Source organism: Vipera berus, assembly GCF_964194415.1.
Source record: "Vipera berus genome assembly, chromosome: 3".
In the NCBI taxonomy this organism is placed as follows: Eukaryota; Metazoa; Chordata; class Lepidosauria; order Squamata; family Viperidae; genus Vipera; species Vipera berus.
Window position 1 is genome coordinate 14,800,642 of NC_138204.1, and position 16,374 is coordinate 14,817,015.

At 39.3% G+C, this 16,374-nt stretch overlaps 2 protein-coding genes across 4 annotated transcripts in view; both read left to right on the forward strand.

Annotated features, from left to right (window-relative positions):
* Positions 1-4,707, forward strand: part of LOC308665734 (serine/threonine-protein phosphatase 4 regulatory subunit 1-like) — a 38,059-nt gene extending 33,352 nt beyond the window's left edge. For all 3 annotated transcript variants that reach the window (XM_081323889.1, XM_081323891.1, XM_081323890.1), the window contains exon 19: positions 974-4,707. In XM_081323889.1, coding sequence (XP_081180015.1) covers positions 974-1,128 — 155 coding nt within the window. In that variant the 3' untranslated portion in view covers positions 1,129-4,707. The remainder of the gene's footprint in view (positions 1-973) is intronic.
* A 710-nt stretch (positions 4,708-5,417) lies between these two features.
* On the forward strand, positions 5,418-16,097 carry ANKRD60 (ankyrin repeat domain 60; the record flags this gene model as incomplete). The annotated part of the gene is made up of 5 exons (XM_081323649.1): positions 5,418-5,691; positions 7,717-7,874; positions 9,906-10,071; positions 11,622-11,837; positions 15,993-16,097. The coding sequence occupies 5 exons, from the start codon at positions 5,418-5,420 to the stop codon at positions 16,019-16,021; spliced, it is 843 nt and encodes a 280-aa protein (XP_081179775.1). The 3' UTR covers positions 16,022-16,097.
* Between the last annotated feature and the right edge of the window lie 277 nt (positions 16,098-16,374).

The window sequence follows — 16,374 nt, forward strand, 5'->3', positions numbered from 1 at the left end:
AGCTCCCTTAATCTGAATTAGAATTTGGTTCATCTAACCCAGTATTGTCGATCCTGATTAAGCAATGACTTTTTGGAATCTCAGAGAAGAATTTTTATAGCTTTGCCTCAAGTTTTTATTTTTTGTTTATGCACTATGCTTAGAGTCATTTTGGTGACACGGGTAGTATAGAAATGAAATAAATAAAATAAAAATTTAAAGACTCTAAGCTCTTTACAATAAGCAAAACATCCCATACGAAGATAATTTCCCCTATAATAACGCTGCCTCCCACAATCTCAGCAAACAGTCAAATTTGAAAAAAAAAACAAAAAAACAAGAAGTTATTATCAGAAATCATCATTGTATTTGGGATCTTCTGATTGCAAGTGTGTATTCTATCATTGCTTTGTTGAATCTGTGTAAGTGCAGATTTGTTTATTGGTATTCTGACTCCTCTGATATATTTAAAGCTGAATGCCTAAGATGTGCAGAATAAAATTGTCAGTGGTAGCCAGGTTATGGAATTGTATCCCTAAATGACTCAGTTTGGCCCCTTTTTACAGCATAGCTCCTGCCAACCTAGCAGTTCCATAGCAGGAAAAGGCAAGTAGATAAAATGGTATTACTTTGGCGGGAAGGTAACAGCGCTCTGTGACCAAGGAAATGTCTTTGGACACCTCTGGCTCAATGACCTTGAACAGAGATGAGCACCAGCCCCTATGATTAGCAACAACTAGTGGAATAAAATCCGCAGGGACTCCTTTTTACAACATAATACAATATCAAACTTATTTTGTTAGGCTCTGAACATTTCTGTGCTTTTCCTTGCGCTGTAAAGTGGTATTTCATTTCCCATTCCTTTTGTTTGCTAACTTTGAATTTTATTGTTGGTTTTTACATGGTCCTAACACTTTGAAACCCCCACTGAATGTTTAAAAGTAGATGAATAAATGCTTTGATACGGAATAATATTCTCGTACTAATTTCTTAGCATATTTTAGAAGTGTCGGGAATCCTCATCTGGATGCGGTTGAAGAGGCTGTTTTGGTTCTCCAAGCAGACAGGGATCAAGATGTTTCGTTTTTTGCCACCATCAAACCAAAACTCAGTAACATGCATATCACGTTAGTTGAAAAACAAAACTGACATTTTTTGTGCATATAGTTTATGAAATTATTATTCAGCTAACAAGTTCCTGCTATGACTACTAGCTAACCTGGTGGAAGAGGACTCTGTCAAGGAAATAATGCAATTCACAAGAAAAGGCCACGTTCTTAATTCTGTTAATAAAGTGAGAAACACGTTTGTCCTTTTATGTACATACCACCTTGATATGGAATACTTGTTTATTATTTTTTATATATATAATTATGTTTTTTCATGAATAAGAGGAGTAATGGTTATCTCTATAAAACATCCAGCTATATGTTCATGCAGTTATGTGAACGTGCTTATTTGCAGCTTAAACAAACTAAGAACATGCCTTTCGAAACACTGATTCAAGTTACAGTGGCAAACCAAGACAATGCTTGGTTTGACTAAAATTAAGAGCGTTGTTGGTGAACCTAAACTATGTGGGCCTCTTGGTTATTTTGTTACTAATTGAACCACTGGCACCCCCATTTTATTGTATTACATTATTTAAAGCATGAAAATGTACTCTTTGGTAAAGAGTTCAGAAAACAGATTATAATTTGAAAAAAGTGAAGTACAGATTAATGTTGTTCCCTTCAGGGTGATGGCAGATAGTTTAATGAATGTTAAGAGTGTGGGAAATTAAATGAACTATTCTTTGTCCTTCCTACTCACCTCTGTCTGACTGGTGCTAGTATGTCTTCTGATGAACACTGCTGTTTTCAAACAGCTACATCTGAAGGAATTCTTACATATTTTCTAGGGCAGGGGTAGGCAACCTCGGCTTTTTTTATGACTCATGGACTTCAAGTCCCAGAATTCCTGAGTCAGCTGATGTTGCCTACCCCTATTCTAGGGTATATTTCATAGGAGACGGTTTGATGCTTGGGCCTATAAACTGTTAGATTTCACTGCAGGAATAGGGCTGACGTGTTTTGGGGGGGATTTTCTCAACATTTGCTGGGGGGAAAGAAATTAGAATTTTCCCTTCAGAGAAAAAAGCTAGAGATATGAGTTAGCATAAGTTTGAAGTCCTAAGAATTGACTGTCTATACTGGGGTTATTCTTTTTTCCCAAGAATGACAGAGAAGTCACAATGAAGTATTTTATCGAGCGATGTGTATAACCCTTGGATTTTGCAGAGCTCCCCTCATCGTGTATTCCATGATCAGCTCTTTATGAAGATTGGGAGACCTGAAAAAGCTTTCCACTTAGTGTGGAGGATCTCCACCCTGATCTCCCTGTGTGCATATGGAGTCATACTACTTAGACCAGGGGTAGACAAGCTTGGCTCTTTTATGACTCGTGGACTTCAACTCCCAGAATTCCTGAGCTCAGGAATTCTGGGAGTTGAAGTCCACGAGTCATAAAAGAGCCAAGGTTGCCTACCCCTGACTTAGACCAACCGTGATCTTTCAGTGTCTTGCTGAAGCTTCAAATAGAGTAAAATAATAGTTTTTCTTACTGGTTGGGACAAGATAAAAATGAAAAGAAATAGAAATAGGAAAAAAAAAGGAAAGGGAAAGAGGTAGATCAATGTTTATCTTGATTGTACATGGTTAAAATACAGTAATACATGCAAGAGATTTGGAAAAAAACAAACTCAGTCATTGAAGTGTTTCTTAACCTTGGCAACATTCAGATTCTACAGAGGATAAACAGAAGAAACTTTGTATAAAAAGTATTAATATGTGGACTTGTTGGCTGGGGAATTCTGGGAGTTGAAGTTCATGTATTTAAAGTTACCAAGGTTGAAAAACACTGGTCTAGTGAGAGCTTCTGGACATAACCTTCCTAGTTTAAAGATTATAGTGCAAGCCCCCTAGCTCTGGATAGACATGAATGAACATTTAACTTATAATAAAGAATTTACTATACATACTATTGTAAGAACTACCGTTCCCCGCCAAAAAAACCCTCTTACAGCATGATTTGTTTGGCAGAACAAAAATGCATATGACATAGGCACCTCCTAGGAATCATTCACAGAAAAAAATGATCATTGCTTGAGTTAATGATTTTTATTAATGAAATAATATTCTTAAGATTTTCTTAAATTGTGTATTAATATAGACATAAGGCTTTTAATTCTAAAAATCTATAAGAAAATTTTTAATTTTGGGATAAACATAGTGGAATCTCTTTAGAAAAACTGTAAAATATGCTTTGTTGCAAGCCGGGTTGTCCTTGTTGTAATAAGTAGTTGTCCTGTGAATTGTCCGTTTGTGTCTTTTTTAAAAAAAATGACTTAATTTATTAAACTTGTTTAACACATTTTGGACACAATGCTATGAGAGATTGTGTTCCATGTTGCAAAACAGTTTTTAGATTTTATAATAATTGTATTTACTTTGCAAGTTTCTAAAATGTTTTTTGAACATCTAAAAATATGTCTCTAGTATTTCAGTATAAAAATGTATAAACTAAATTCTGCAAGCTGATTCTATATTTAAGTGTTTGAGTAAGTTTTAAGCAAAATGCCTCTTCAATGCAAATGATTTTTTTATGTCTGCAGTTACTCTGCAGTGACAGTTCTTTTGTAGTTTCACTTTTTCTAATGCTAGTATCCTACAAATATTTTAATAGTTAAGATTTTTCTAAAATTGTTCAATTTTTGCTTCTGTAAAAAGTTCATTTTTTCATCACCAAATTTTTGAATGCATGTAGAAATGTCTGAAAAGAACTGTATATAGTCTGCTGTTTAGACATTAAAATGGTTGTTTGATGGCCATGTTAATTTTAGATTAGAATTATTTCCTACACTATCCAAATAAGTATGAAAAACCTGTGTGGAGGAAGTTGATGTAGTTTTCATGAAAATACTGTTTAATTAGCATTATTTATGCATGAGTAAATAGCTGAAATTTTTTACTGAAATGACAAATCAAACTTTTCATTAATAACACCTTTTCCTAGATCTGAGGATTTTTTTTATAAAAAAAATAAACATTTTTCTTTTGGTTAAAAATTTTGTAGAATGTTTTCAAACTCTATACCGTAGTTGCATGTAGTAGGGGAAGGAAAATTCTGGACACTTCAACTTGCTTAGGTTCCCGATACATTTTTGCATTCAGTTGATTAGCTTTAATAAACTGGGTTTAAGGTATAAAGAACTACACCATCACCATTCATTTCACAGTGGCTGTTAGATCCACTTATAAATTAGCACAGATCTGTGCAGTACGTTAGTCTTAAAAATGTTTACCTGTAATAAAACTGCATGATAGGGTGATGGAACCTTACAGGTTACTCTGTAGGTGAAAGAACACCAATGGACACTCAAGGAGGATAGTCACATGCTCTTTTTCAAATAACATAAATGTAATTAAACCTCACAATGAGTTGACGCTGATAGTCACCTCTTCTTACAGAAGCTGCATGGATTTCATTTTGAAATCAAACCTAGTGTTATCTGTTGCAACATAGTTACAACTCTTAGTTGCAATTCTGCTGTAGTAGTTAAACCTGTAAAGAATGATGGTTAGAATCCAAATAGTTGGATAAAGTCTGAATGTGCCACTGATTTTGTAAGAATCTATGTAACTTTCTATTCTTATTTATATCAATAAATTCCACCACTGTTTTATCAAACTTGTTGAATGTACTCTTTTGCTGCATATTCTTCTTGAACATCATTTGGTAAACAACACAGCATTAATCAGCATTTCATTTATATATTTATATCCCACATTTATTACTTTTTTATAAACAGCTCAACATGGCGAACGAACATATCCAATGCTCCTTCCTCCTATTTTCCCCACAATAATCCTGTGAGGTGAGCTGGGCTGACAAAGAGGGACTGATCCAAGATCACCCAGCTGGCTTTCACAACTAAGATGGGACTAGAACTCATCTCTTAACCACTAGACCAGGGGTAGGCAACCTTGGCTCTTTTATGACTCGTGGACTTCAACTCCCAGAATTCCCGAGCCAGCTAGATTCTGGGAGTTGAAGTCCATGAGTCATAAAAGAGCCAAGGTTGCCTACCCCTGCACTAGACCAAACTGGCTAATTACTACAGGGTGCTGCATTAGTGAGGAAAGCTGACTTGAGCTTGATTCTTTGGGGACTCTTATCAGCTTATTGGGGTTTTGAATTGTATATTTGCTTTACCTATGCTTGCTGTAAGAATTTTTATCCCTCAGCTGGCAGTTTCCAGATGTGTTCCTAGCTGCCTCATGACATCACATTGACTATGCCTTAGTGACTTGGCCGGCAGGCATTGTTCTTCTGTCATGACATCATTGGTCTCAGGAGTTCAGATGGAAAGAATCTAGCACACAACCCTTGTTCGTAGAATGCAAAGCAAAAGAAAACAGACACTTGGCACCAATCCCCAAGCCAGAACAGGAACAAGTTCACGTACATTATGGCAACGGCAGTTGCATCTAGGAGATCTTTCATCTCCACAGTCACGGCTTTTCAATATCAAGTTACAAATAATTGAAACCGAAGAAATATTTTTGTTACCTGAATGTCATCGGGACTTAAGTATCGGTAAACTGAAGAGTCGACTCGAGCTTTTTGTTGGGATCCCAGTGAATTTCCAGCGAATTCAGTACCTCGATGAAGGTGAACCCTCTTTTCCACTTACCACAATGTCATAGTCCTCCATGTAATGACTTACTGAGTGAGTTAGGAAATTTTTTCTGAATATGGATGGTTTCAAGGGTTATTAGTCAAAAAAGGTATCCAGCATAAATGATAAAAATATAATATGTACCGGTACCTATATTACATCACAGGTTTGGATATGCTTAAATAAAAAACTTGTACGTAGGTAGTCCCAAGTTCTGTGCTAATGAAATGTGGCTTTGGTGTCAAGTCAATCAGGTCATTTTATTTAGACAGAAATGTGTATCTTCTAGTTAATCAGCTAATCAAGGCAACTCATTACCTAGTTGGGTAATGAAATGTTTGCAAGCGAACAACCAAGCTCAGAGAGTATCAAGGACTCTGCCGCTCGTAGTACAGTAATTGTATTTTTAAAACAATATTGGCATGTGCTATTTTAGACCTACCCAGGAGGTCTAAAGGCTAAAAACTAGCAGTAGAAACCTCGATAACGTATTTCATCGAGTAAACTAAGGCCACTTGCTCTCTTTGAGTCCAGTCCATCTTAGAGGATTGCCAGGCCAATATGCGCTAGCATGAAAAATGTGGATTAAATAATGCAAAACAAATGGTGCCATTTTTTTTTAGAAAGTGTCCTTTGCATTAAAATTCCTAAACATCCCAAAAACAAATCGGGTCAGTCTTGTTTTCAATCAGGTCCTACTCCAAAATGTAACCAATTTCTCTAAGATTGTCTATTTCATCAAATAGTATTTTTGAATGCAAAATAAAAACATGTTCAAGGGTGAGAAGCTTCCAGGGAGAATGTATTCATTCCCTTATCAGCAGTGCTCCTAACTTTTTTTTAGTGTCCAGGGGTTCCCAACCATCTTTAGGGTGGACTACAAATAGTGGAGGAAAAAAAACCCTGCACAGATGAAACAATATTTATTTTAAAATGTGCTACAACTTGTTTAAAAGGCAAAGGCAAATTTCCTTTACCCTCCTCATGTAGTTTCTTACACTGTTTTGCATCCAATTGCACTCCCTGGGTTTAGTTTATTTCAAAGCAATGTTTTATTGTCAGCCTTAAGTCCTTACATCTTAAATCCTGGCGCTTTTTTCAGTAAGAATAAGTACACTTTTTTCTTATTTGGGTAAGACTTCAATTTTCTGATGGAAGCTTTTTTTTTCTCCTTCTGTAATGCTTTGACTGAAATTGCTCATCCACTATATTGGTCTTGATTTTACCTTTGTTTTGAATCCTGGTGAAGTTTCTGTTACTGTCATTTGAACTTCCTTTTCAACATTCTTTTTATTCTGTTGTTTATTCTTGATCAAAAGTGACTTGTGTTAAAATGTCCTTAGAAAAATGAGCATACACTTTATACACAATTGTATAAGCATACAATTTATACACTTCTATATAAATTGTACACCTTGGTGGATTCAACAGTGTTGCGACCTATTTTTTTTTACCACCCATATTTGAACAATTCAGAACGTATTTATTCACATAATCTAAGGCAGGGGTCTTCAAACTGGGCCCTTTTATGACTTGTGGACTTCAACTCCCAGAATTCCTCAGCCAAGCACGCTCTTTTAGGTTTTTTTTAACCACACAAATGACAGGAAATCAGTTCTGAATCTCTGTACTTGAAGATTCTGGTTTTGGCATAATTTGATGCAACTGGTTGATACTTTATGCAAGCATTAATACCTTGCTGAAAATTACTTCTTCAGGCAAGGGGCACTGTTGGGTCAGATCTTCTCAAGAATTCCAAGGTTAAAAATAATTGGTTTTGAAATCACACTGATCTTGCAAATTTATTTATTTATTTATTTTATTACATTTATATACCGCCCTTTCCCGAAGGACTCAGGGCGGTTTACAGGGTAATTAAAAGCCAAAATACAAAAGTTAAAACAAGTTTAAAAAGAAATTATATTTGTCCCTGTATAAATAAAACCCCAGTTAAAATAAGATGTCCAAGAAAAGATCTCATGGTCTTCTTTCTATCCTGAATATCCTCTTTCTCCAAGCCTACTGTTTTCAGTTTGCTTCTACAGCAGATCTTGAGGATGAGTCTACTTTGAGGAAACATGAAATCGTCCCTGGAGCAACTCTCACTATGAGAGTTTGGCCAGAAGATTCTTGGGGACAATTGGTGGCAGCAGCTGCAAGTGGAAAGATCAAGAAGGTTAGTTTGAAAGCTTTACAATCACCTGATATTGTTCTATAGAAACTACAACGAGTGGTTTTTTTGGAAGGGCTTCCTTTGAGTCAAGGAATGTTTATTGGTAATTTGGGCATAGTACAAAAAAACAGAGATAATTGCTGGAAGCCTGGCACACTGACAAATTGGCCATCAGCAGACACATAGACATAAACAACATCTACATGTCATTCAAAAGAGACAAGAAGTCAAAAAAGAACAAAAAGACCAAAACACCTCACCACCAGCAATCAACACCCAGATAAACATAGATTAACACCACGATTAACATCAGACAAACAGTCAAGAAGTAAACAATAGCCCAATAATTTGCAACCAGAAATCTTGGTAAATTGTTGTTCTGAACGCTCACACTTACCTAATAGACTCAGTTTAAACATCAAAATTCAAAACTGAGGTGTTAAAAGGAATCTTAGCCAGCCAGTCCCTCTTAGAGATTTAGATACCCCTGGCTACTTCATGATTTTGAGACCCCTACAAATAGAAACAAAAGGCACGAAAACAAAGTAAAATTATCTGAAGATTTTGATTACCTCAGAAAATAAGGATTAGATATGGTGAGTACAGGTAGTCCTTGACTTGCAACAGTTCATTTAGTGACTGCCCAAAGTTATAACGGCAATGAAAAAAGTGACTTACACTTCTTTTTTTTTTACACTTGTGACCATTGCAGCATCCCCCATGGTCACCTGATCAAAATTCAGATGCTTGGCAACTGACTCATGTTTATGACTGTAGCAATGTCCAGGGTTCATGTGATCACATTTCATAACCATCTGACCAGCAAAGTCAATGGGAGAGCCAGATTCCATTAATAACCATGTTACTAACTTAACAACTGCAGTGATTCACTTAAGAACTGTGCCAAGTGCCAAGGAAATCAGGAGATCCAGGCAGTTCAACTGAATATAAGATTTATTGCAAGCTTAAGCTTTCTACAAGAATATGAGCTACTAACAGTCAAGGGAATTTAGTGGTAGATAAGAGTAGAAGGAATTCAAGGTGGGCTGGATTAAAATCTCTTATGGGCATGCAGGGACTCATGACTGATGATGTGTTTGACCCCTCCCTCGGGCTCAGCCTAGTCATCCAAAGAAAGGTCATAAAATGGGGAAAGTTCACTTAACAACTATCTTGCTTAGCAACATAAATTTGGGGCTCAGTTGTGGTCATAAGTCGAGGACTACCTGTACTTAATTACTGTAGAAGTTCACAGAAAAACCTCACAACAGCAAATAGAGAAGTTAACGTGGAACTCATTTATAGGTAGCCCTGGACTAGAATTGCTATTTTTTCTGGTCATTAAACAAATCACAGGATTGTTAGGCAAACACAGCTTCCCCAGTGGGCATTTCTTTGCTGGAAAATCTGAGAAAAGTTACAAATCACAAGCATGTGACCACAGGAGGCTGCAACTGGTCATAAATGGGAGACAACTGTCCAAATTGTGATCACGTCACTATGGGGGGAGGGGTAGTTGTGAGTAAAGGCTATAAATCATTTTTTTCTGAGAGCGGCATAACTTTGAACAGTCATTAAATGAATGGTTTTAAGTCGAGAACCACCTGTACAGCATGTATTGTGTTCCCTTTGCCAGCTTTTCAATAAAAGGTAAAGGTTCCCCCGCACATGCGTGCTAGTCGTTTCCAACTCTAGGGGCCGGTGCTCATCTCCATTTCAAAACCGAAGAGCCAGCGCTTGTCCCAGGATGTCTCCGTGGTCATGTGGCCGGCATGACTAGACACCAAAGGCGCATGGAACACTGTTACCTTCCCACTGTAGTGGTCCCTATTTTTCTACTTGCATTTTTTACGTGCTTTCGAACTGCTAGGTTGGCAGAAGCTGGGACGAGTAACAGGCGCTCACTCTGTTACGCGGCACTCAGGATTCGACCCGCCAAACTGCCGACCTTCTGATCAACAAGCTCAGCGTCCTAACCCACTGAGCCACCGTGTCTCAATACTGAGCCATTAACATTTGCATCTTTATTGCCAGTTGCAAACCGTAGGAGTTACACAGACCTCCTCATTCAACACCGCAAATTCGAAGCTAATGACAGAAGAAACAAGGAATGACTGGTTAGCGCATCGAGCATTTGTGGCTTTATTTATGACTGCTCACAGAGGCCACACGAGGGCCATGGAATTTTTGCTCCAACATGGTAGTGTACTAAGTTCTGAAAGGACTCCCATAATAGTCTATGCTGATTTTTTTCCACACAGGTGGTCCTCAAATTACAATCATTTATTTAGTGACCAAAGTTACAACAGCAATGAAAAAAGAAACTTATGACCATTTTTCACACTTATGACCGTTGCAGCATCCCCATGGTCATGTGATCAAATCAGCATACTGGCTCATATTTATGACGATTGTGGTGTGCTAGGGTCATGTGATTACCTTTTGCAACCTTCTGACAAGCAAAATTAATGGGGAAGCCAGATTGGCTTAACAACTGTGTTACTAACATACTGCAGCAAGAAAAGTCGTAAAATTAAGACAAAACTCACTAAACAACTGTCTTGATTAATAATAGAAATTTGGGACATAATTGTGATTGTAAATTGAGGAGTACCTGTAATGTAGTACTTCTGCTAAGTTAAAGTTGGCTTAAGAAAGTTTAAGCCAAGAGTGGTCACTTGCATTTAAAACTGGGCGGAGGGAAGAATGCCTCTTTTATTATTATCATTGATTTCTGTTTTCAAGCTTGGGGCTTCCAAGACTGGCATCTTCAAAAATTTCTGTGTCCAAAAAAGCTTTGGAACTTGCCTTTCTCAAATCAAAAATTGCTGGCCATATGGCAAATCATTTCTGCCTGTAGCCAATCCAGCCTCTCTTCCATAAGCCCAGAACTGCCCAACTTCCAACATCTTGGGCGTGGCATCAGACTATGCGCAGAGCAATAAGGATCAGGCTGATGTAGCTAAACCCATTTTGTGGGAATGATGAAATGGGCCACTTAAACCTCTGCTTAAGAGGAAATAACAACTCAGGGTAGATCCCAGAGGCTTTTTTCACAAGCCAACTGGACTTTCTTGTTTTTCTCTGAAGACGTTTCACTTCTCATCCAAGAAGCTTCTTCAGCTCTGACTGGATGGTGGGAATAGAAAGATTTATACTCCTTGTAGATAGCTGGTCGTTTGCATTCTTTTAGAGAGTTGTTGAGGCCTCATGGAGATGCAAATGGGTGTGGAGCCTTCTTGGAACTGTTAAAAAGACTGTGTTGCAGATTGGAGATAGATTATGTCATATCCCTCCCCCCTCTGTTGAGAGAGGGCTGTTCAGTTTTGACATAGATGGCCTCTTTGGCCCCTCTTTCAAACCAGCAAGCCTCTCTGTTGAAAATGGGGACTTTGCTATCTATCTTTGAAAGAGTGGTCTTTGTCTTCTAAATGCAGATGGACTGCTAAATCTTGTCCTGATGGGTTTGTTCTCCTATGGTGATGAAGTGGTTGTTTTGTTTCCCCAATGTAGAACGCAGAGCATAGAATAACAGAGTTGGAAGGCATCTTGGAGGTCTTCGAGTCCGGCTCAAGCAGGAGATCCTATACCATTTCAGACATGTGGCTCTCCAGCCTGTTAAAAGCCTCCAGTGATGGGGCATAAGAAATGTGTCCTCGGAAGGGACTCTGTCTCTGACTGCATTTTATATGAAACAAATGTTAAACCTAGTCTTATTGAATCCCAGATATGTCTTTGATTCCTTTCCAGGTGCTGATGTAAGACTTAAAACCCCACTGGGTAGGACAGCCCTCCATGTTGCCGTCACTTCAGGCCAGGTTGAATGTATCAGTACCCTCCTGGAATATGGAGCCAGGGCCAGTGACGAGGACAATTACGGACACAACGCTGTGCAGCTGGCCCGGCGGTGGAAACAGAGAGAGAGTGAAAGAAGGCTTTTCCGGCACAGGTGGATGGTGCGAACAGGTAGAAGCAAGCCAACACCAAAACATGAAATAGAAACTGGAAGTCAAAGCAGATTATTTAATTGTGCAACTGATGGAGGGATTAAGAACATTTTCCACGTGAACTTTTCCTGAGAAGTATATACTGTACTGAAATACAAAATTTCATTTCTCTAAATGAGATAGTTACAGGTGAAACTCGAAAAATTAGGATATCGTGCAAAAGTTCATTTATTTTAGTAATGCAACTTAAAAGGGGAAACTAATACATGAGATAGACTCATTACATGCAAAGCAAGATAGTTCAAGCCGTGATTTGTCATAATTGTGATGATTATGGTTTACAGCTCATGAAAACCCCAAATCCACAATCTCAGAAAATTAGAATATTGTGAAAAGGTGCAATATTCTAGGCTCAAAGTGTCCCAGTCTAATCAGCGAATTAAGCCATAACACCTGCAAAGGGTTCCTGAGCCTTTAAATGGTCTCAGTCTGGTTCAGTAGGAATCACAATCATGGGGAAGACTGCTGACCTGACAGTTGTGCAGAAAACCATCATTGACACCCTCCATAAGGAGGGTAATTGCAAAAGAAGTTGGATGTTCCCAAAGTGCTGTATCAGAGCACATTAATAGAAAGTTATGTGGAAGGGAAAAGTGTGGAAGAAAAAGGTACACAAGCAGCAGGGATGACCGCAGCCTGGAGAGGATTGTCAGGAAAAGGTCATTCAAAAGTGTTGGGGACTTTCACAAGGAGTGGACTGAGGCTGGAGTCAGTGCATCAAGAACCACCACACACAGACGGATCCTGGACATGGGTTTCAAATGTCGTATTCCTCTTGTCAAGCCGCTCCTGAACAACAAACAACGTCAGAAGCATCTTACATGGGCTAAAGAAAAACAGACCTGGTCTGTTGCTCAGTGGTCCAAAGTCCTCTTTTCTGATGAGAGCAACTTTTGCATCTCATTTGGAAACCAAGGACCCAGAGTCTGGAGGAAGAATGGAGAGGCACACACTGCAAGATGCTTGAAGTCCAGTGTGAAGTTTCCACAGTCTGTGTTGATTTGGGGAGCCATGTCATCTGCTGGTGTTGGTCCACTGTGCTTCATTAAGTCCAGGGTCAACACAGCCATCTACCAGGAGATTTTGGAGCACTTCATGCTTCCTTCCGCAGACGAGCTTTATGGGGATGCTGACTTCATTTTCCAGCAGGACTTGGCACCTGCCCACACTGCCCAAAGCACCAAAACCTGGTTCACTGACCGTGGGATTACTGTGCTTGATTGGCCAGCAAACTCTCCTGACCTGAACCCCATAGAGAATCTATGGGGCATTGCCAAGAGAAAGATGAGAGACATGAGACCGAACAATGCAGAAGAGCTGAAGGCCGGTATTGAAGCATCCTGGTCTTCCATAACACCTCAGCAGTGCCACAGGCTGATAGCTTCCATGCCATGCCGCATTGAGGCAGTAATTACTGCAAAAGGGGCCCAAACCAAGTACCGAGTACATATGCATGCTTATACTTTTCAGAGGTCCGATATTGTTCTATGTACACTCCTTGTTTTATTGATTGCATGTAATATTCTAATTTACTGAGATTGTGGATTTGGGGTTTTCATGAGCTGTAATCCATAATCATCACAATTATGACAAATCACGGCTTGAACTATCTTGCTTTGCATGTAATGAGTCTATCTCATATATTAGTTTCCCCTTTTAAGTTGCATTACTGAAATAAATGAACTTTTGCACGATATTCTAATTTTTCGAGTTTCACCTGTATAGCAATGATAGTCTTAAAATTCCTCCATGATTACGTGTCAGGCATGTGCTCCTCATGGCTGAGCAACAGTGTTTTGGGGAAATCTTGCTGCTTCTGTCTGTTTATCCCAACAACCATCAGCCACCTATGGGGTAGGTGAGGCTGCTAGAATAGCCCAAAGTCATCCAGGGAGCTGGATGGAGAACCTTTTAGACACCGAGTGCCCCAAAACCGTCCCGCCCGCCTGCAGGGCCACCTACCACCTCCATGGTCCACTGCAGATTGTCCAGGTGGCCCCACAGCACCATGGTGGCCACACCCTCTGCCTGCGCCCCACAGCATCATCAAGTGATGGTGGAGCCTTGTCCCTGCTGCCATGTCCTTGGCTGCACTGCTCCACATGGGCCACGCCCGGGGTGGCCTCTCCTCTGGGGGGGGAGGGACTCTGCTAGTGAGGAGGGGACCACGTGGGGAGGCAGGGCTGGGGCAGTGGCATGCTTGCATGCCCACAGAGAGGGCTCTGCGTGGCACCTCTGGCACGCGTGCCATAGGTTCACCACCACTGAACTAGGACTAATGTTCCTACAGTTCTAGTTCAATCCCTTAACCTCCATACCACACTACCTTTTTTACCTCCCTGATGTAGTTCCAGTATTATATCTAGAAGCCAACTGACTGTATTAAACTGTGTATAATGCATTGAGTCAATCTTGCTCAAGTCTGTGGTCAGATCACCGATTTCAAACCCCTATAGGAATTCCTATAGAGATCTAGTTCCTGTTTAGATTATGGGGTGATTGGATTGAAGAAATCTCAATCAAACAGTCTGACCGTTTAATACACCACCCTAAATGTTTAGTTAAATTAAAAATTATCTTGAGAAAGTAGATCTTCATCTCTTTTTGTCATCACTGTTCTCTCCCCCTACCCCCCGGCTGTTACAAACAATCTGTGTTGCAATTGCAAATCAATTTGGAAAGGAGATTTTCAAATGTCAGGATTTGCAAGTGGGAATATGTGATTCCTTCCCAATGTTTCAGTTTCATACTGTATGTCTGTAGCTCTGTTTCCTGCATCAGGAACTTATGTTTTTAAAATCAGGGTACCTGACCTAGGACTAGGGTTCATTACTAAGAGTATGAATTTTCATCCTGTGAGGAAAACCACAGATAGTTTTACTCATGATAAGTCGTTAGACTTGTAAGATCAATCCATCTGTAAGTAATAATAATAATAATAAAGTTGGAAGAGACCTTTGAGGTCATCTAGTCCAACCCCCTGCTCAGGCAAGAAACCCTATACCATTTCATGGCTGTCCAGTCTCTTCTTAAAAACTTCCAGTGTTGGAGCATTCACCGCTTCTGGAGGCAAGTTGTTCCACTGGTTAATTGTTCTAACTGTCAGGAAGTTTTTCCTTAGTTCTAGGTTGTGTCTCTCATTGTTTAGCTTCCACCCGTTGCTTCTTGTCCTGCCTTCAGGTGCTTTGGAGAATAGCTTGACTCCCTCTTCTTTGTGGCAGCCCCTGAGATATTGGAACACCGCTATCATGTCCCCCCTCGTCCTTCTCTTCATTAAATTAGACATACCCAATTTCAGCAACCGTTCCTTATATGTTTTAGCCTCCAGTCCCCCAATCATCTTTGTTGCTCTTCTCTGTACTCTTTCTAAAGTCTCAACATCTTTTTTACATCGTGGTGACCAAAACTGGATGCAGTATTCCAAGTGTGGCCTTACCAAGGCATTGTAAAGTGATATTAACATTTCATGTGATCTTGATTCTATATTGTGATATTTAAATGTTTGTATTGTGTGTTTATTTTATTTATATGCTGGCCAGTGTTTGACTTGGGCACCCTTACGAATTCAATAAATAAACAGTTTCCCTACCACTATTTCTTAATACAGGTAGTCCTCAACTTACAACCACAACTGAGCACAAAATTTCTGTTGCTAAGCAAGACAGTTGTTATAAGTGCGTTGTGCCCCATTTTATGATCTTTTTTTGCCACACTTGTTAAGCAAATCACTGCATTTGGTTAAGTGAGTCATGTGATTGTTAAGCGAATCTTGCTTCCCCTTTAACTTTGCTTGTAGGAAGCCAGCTGGAAAGCGTACAAATAGTAGTCACACAGGACAGTGCAACTGTCATAAGTACATGTCAGTTGCCAAGCACCTGAATTTTGATCACATGGCCATAGGAATGCTGCAATGGTTGTAAGTATGAAAACTGACCATAAATCACTTTGTCCAGTGTTGTACCTTCGAATGGTCACTGAATGCACAGAAGTAAGTCGAGGATTACCTTTAGTACAGAGAAATGGAGAGGTAGCTTTTTCAAATGTTTTGGTACAAAACTGTAACTGAATAAGCATGTATATTTATTATTCATTAACTCTATCTCTATTCTTCTAGGGAGCAAAAGGCAGATAAAGGATCTTTAAATATCCCCTGCCCAGACTCTGCTAGGCCAGCTATGTTTCAACAAAGTTATTGCATTCCAAACCATCCATATTGTGTCTTGAATTATTACTGAATTGTTCACTCTGGTTCTTTATGGCTTCAGCTAACCACTAAATCAGGGGGCCTTCCACTCCTAATTTTAAACTATATCACTAACCGAAGACTAATCTCCTTTTTTGAATATCTCTTCCTGCTTGAGCAATCGGCATGTCATTCTATCGGTGTCCACCAGAGGGCGGGCGAAGACTGGACATCAATCCATAAACTTTTTTGATACACACACACAACAGAGCAGGAAAACCTTCAAAATTTGGCAGAACCAAGTTTGGCTGAA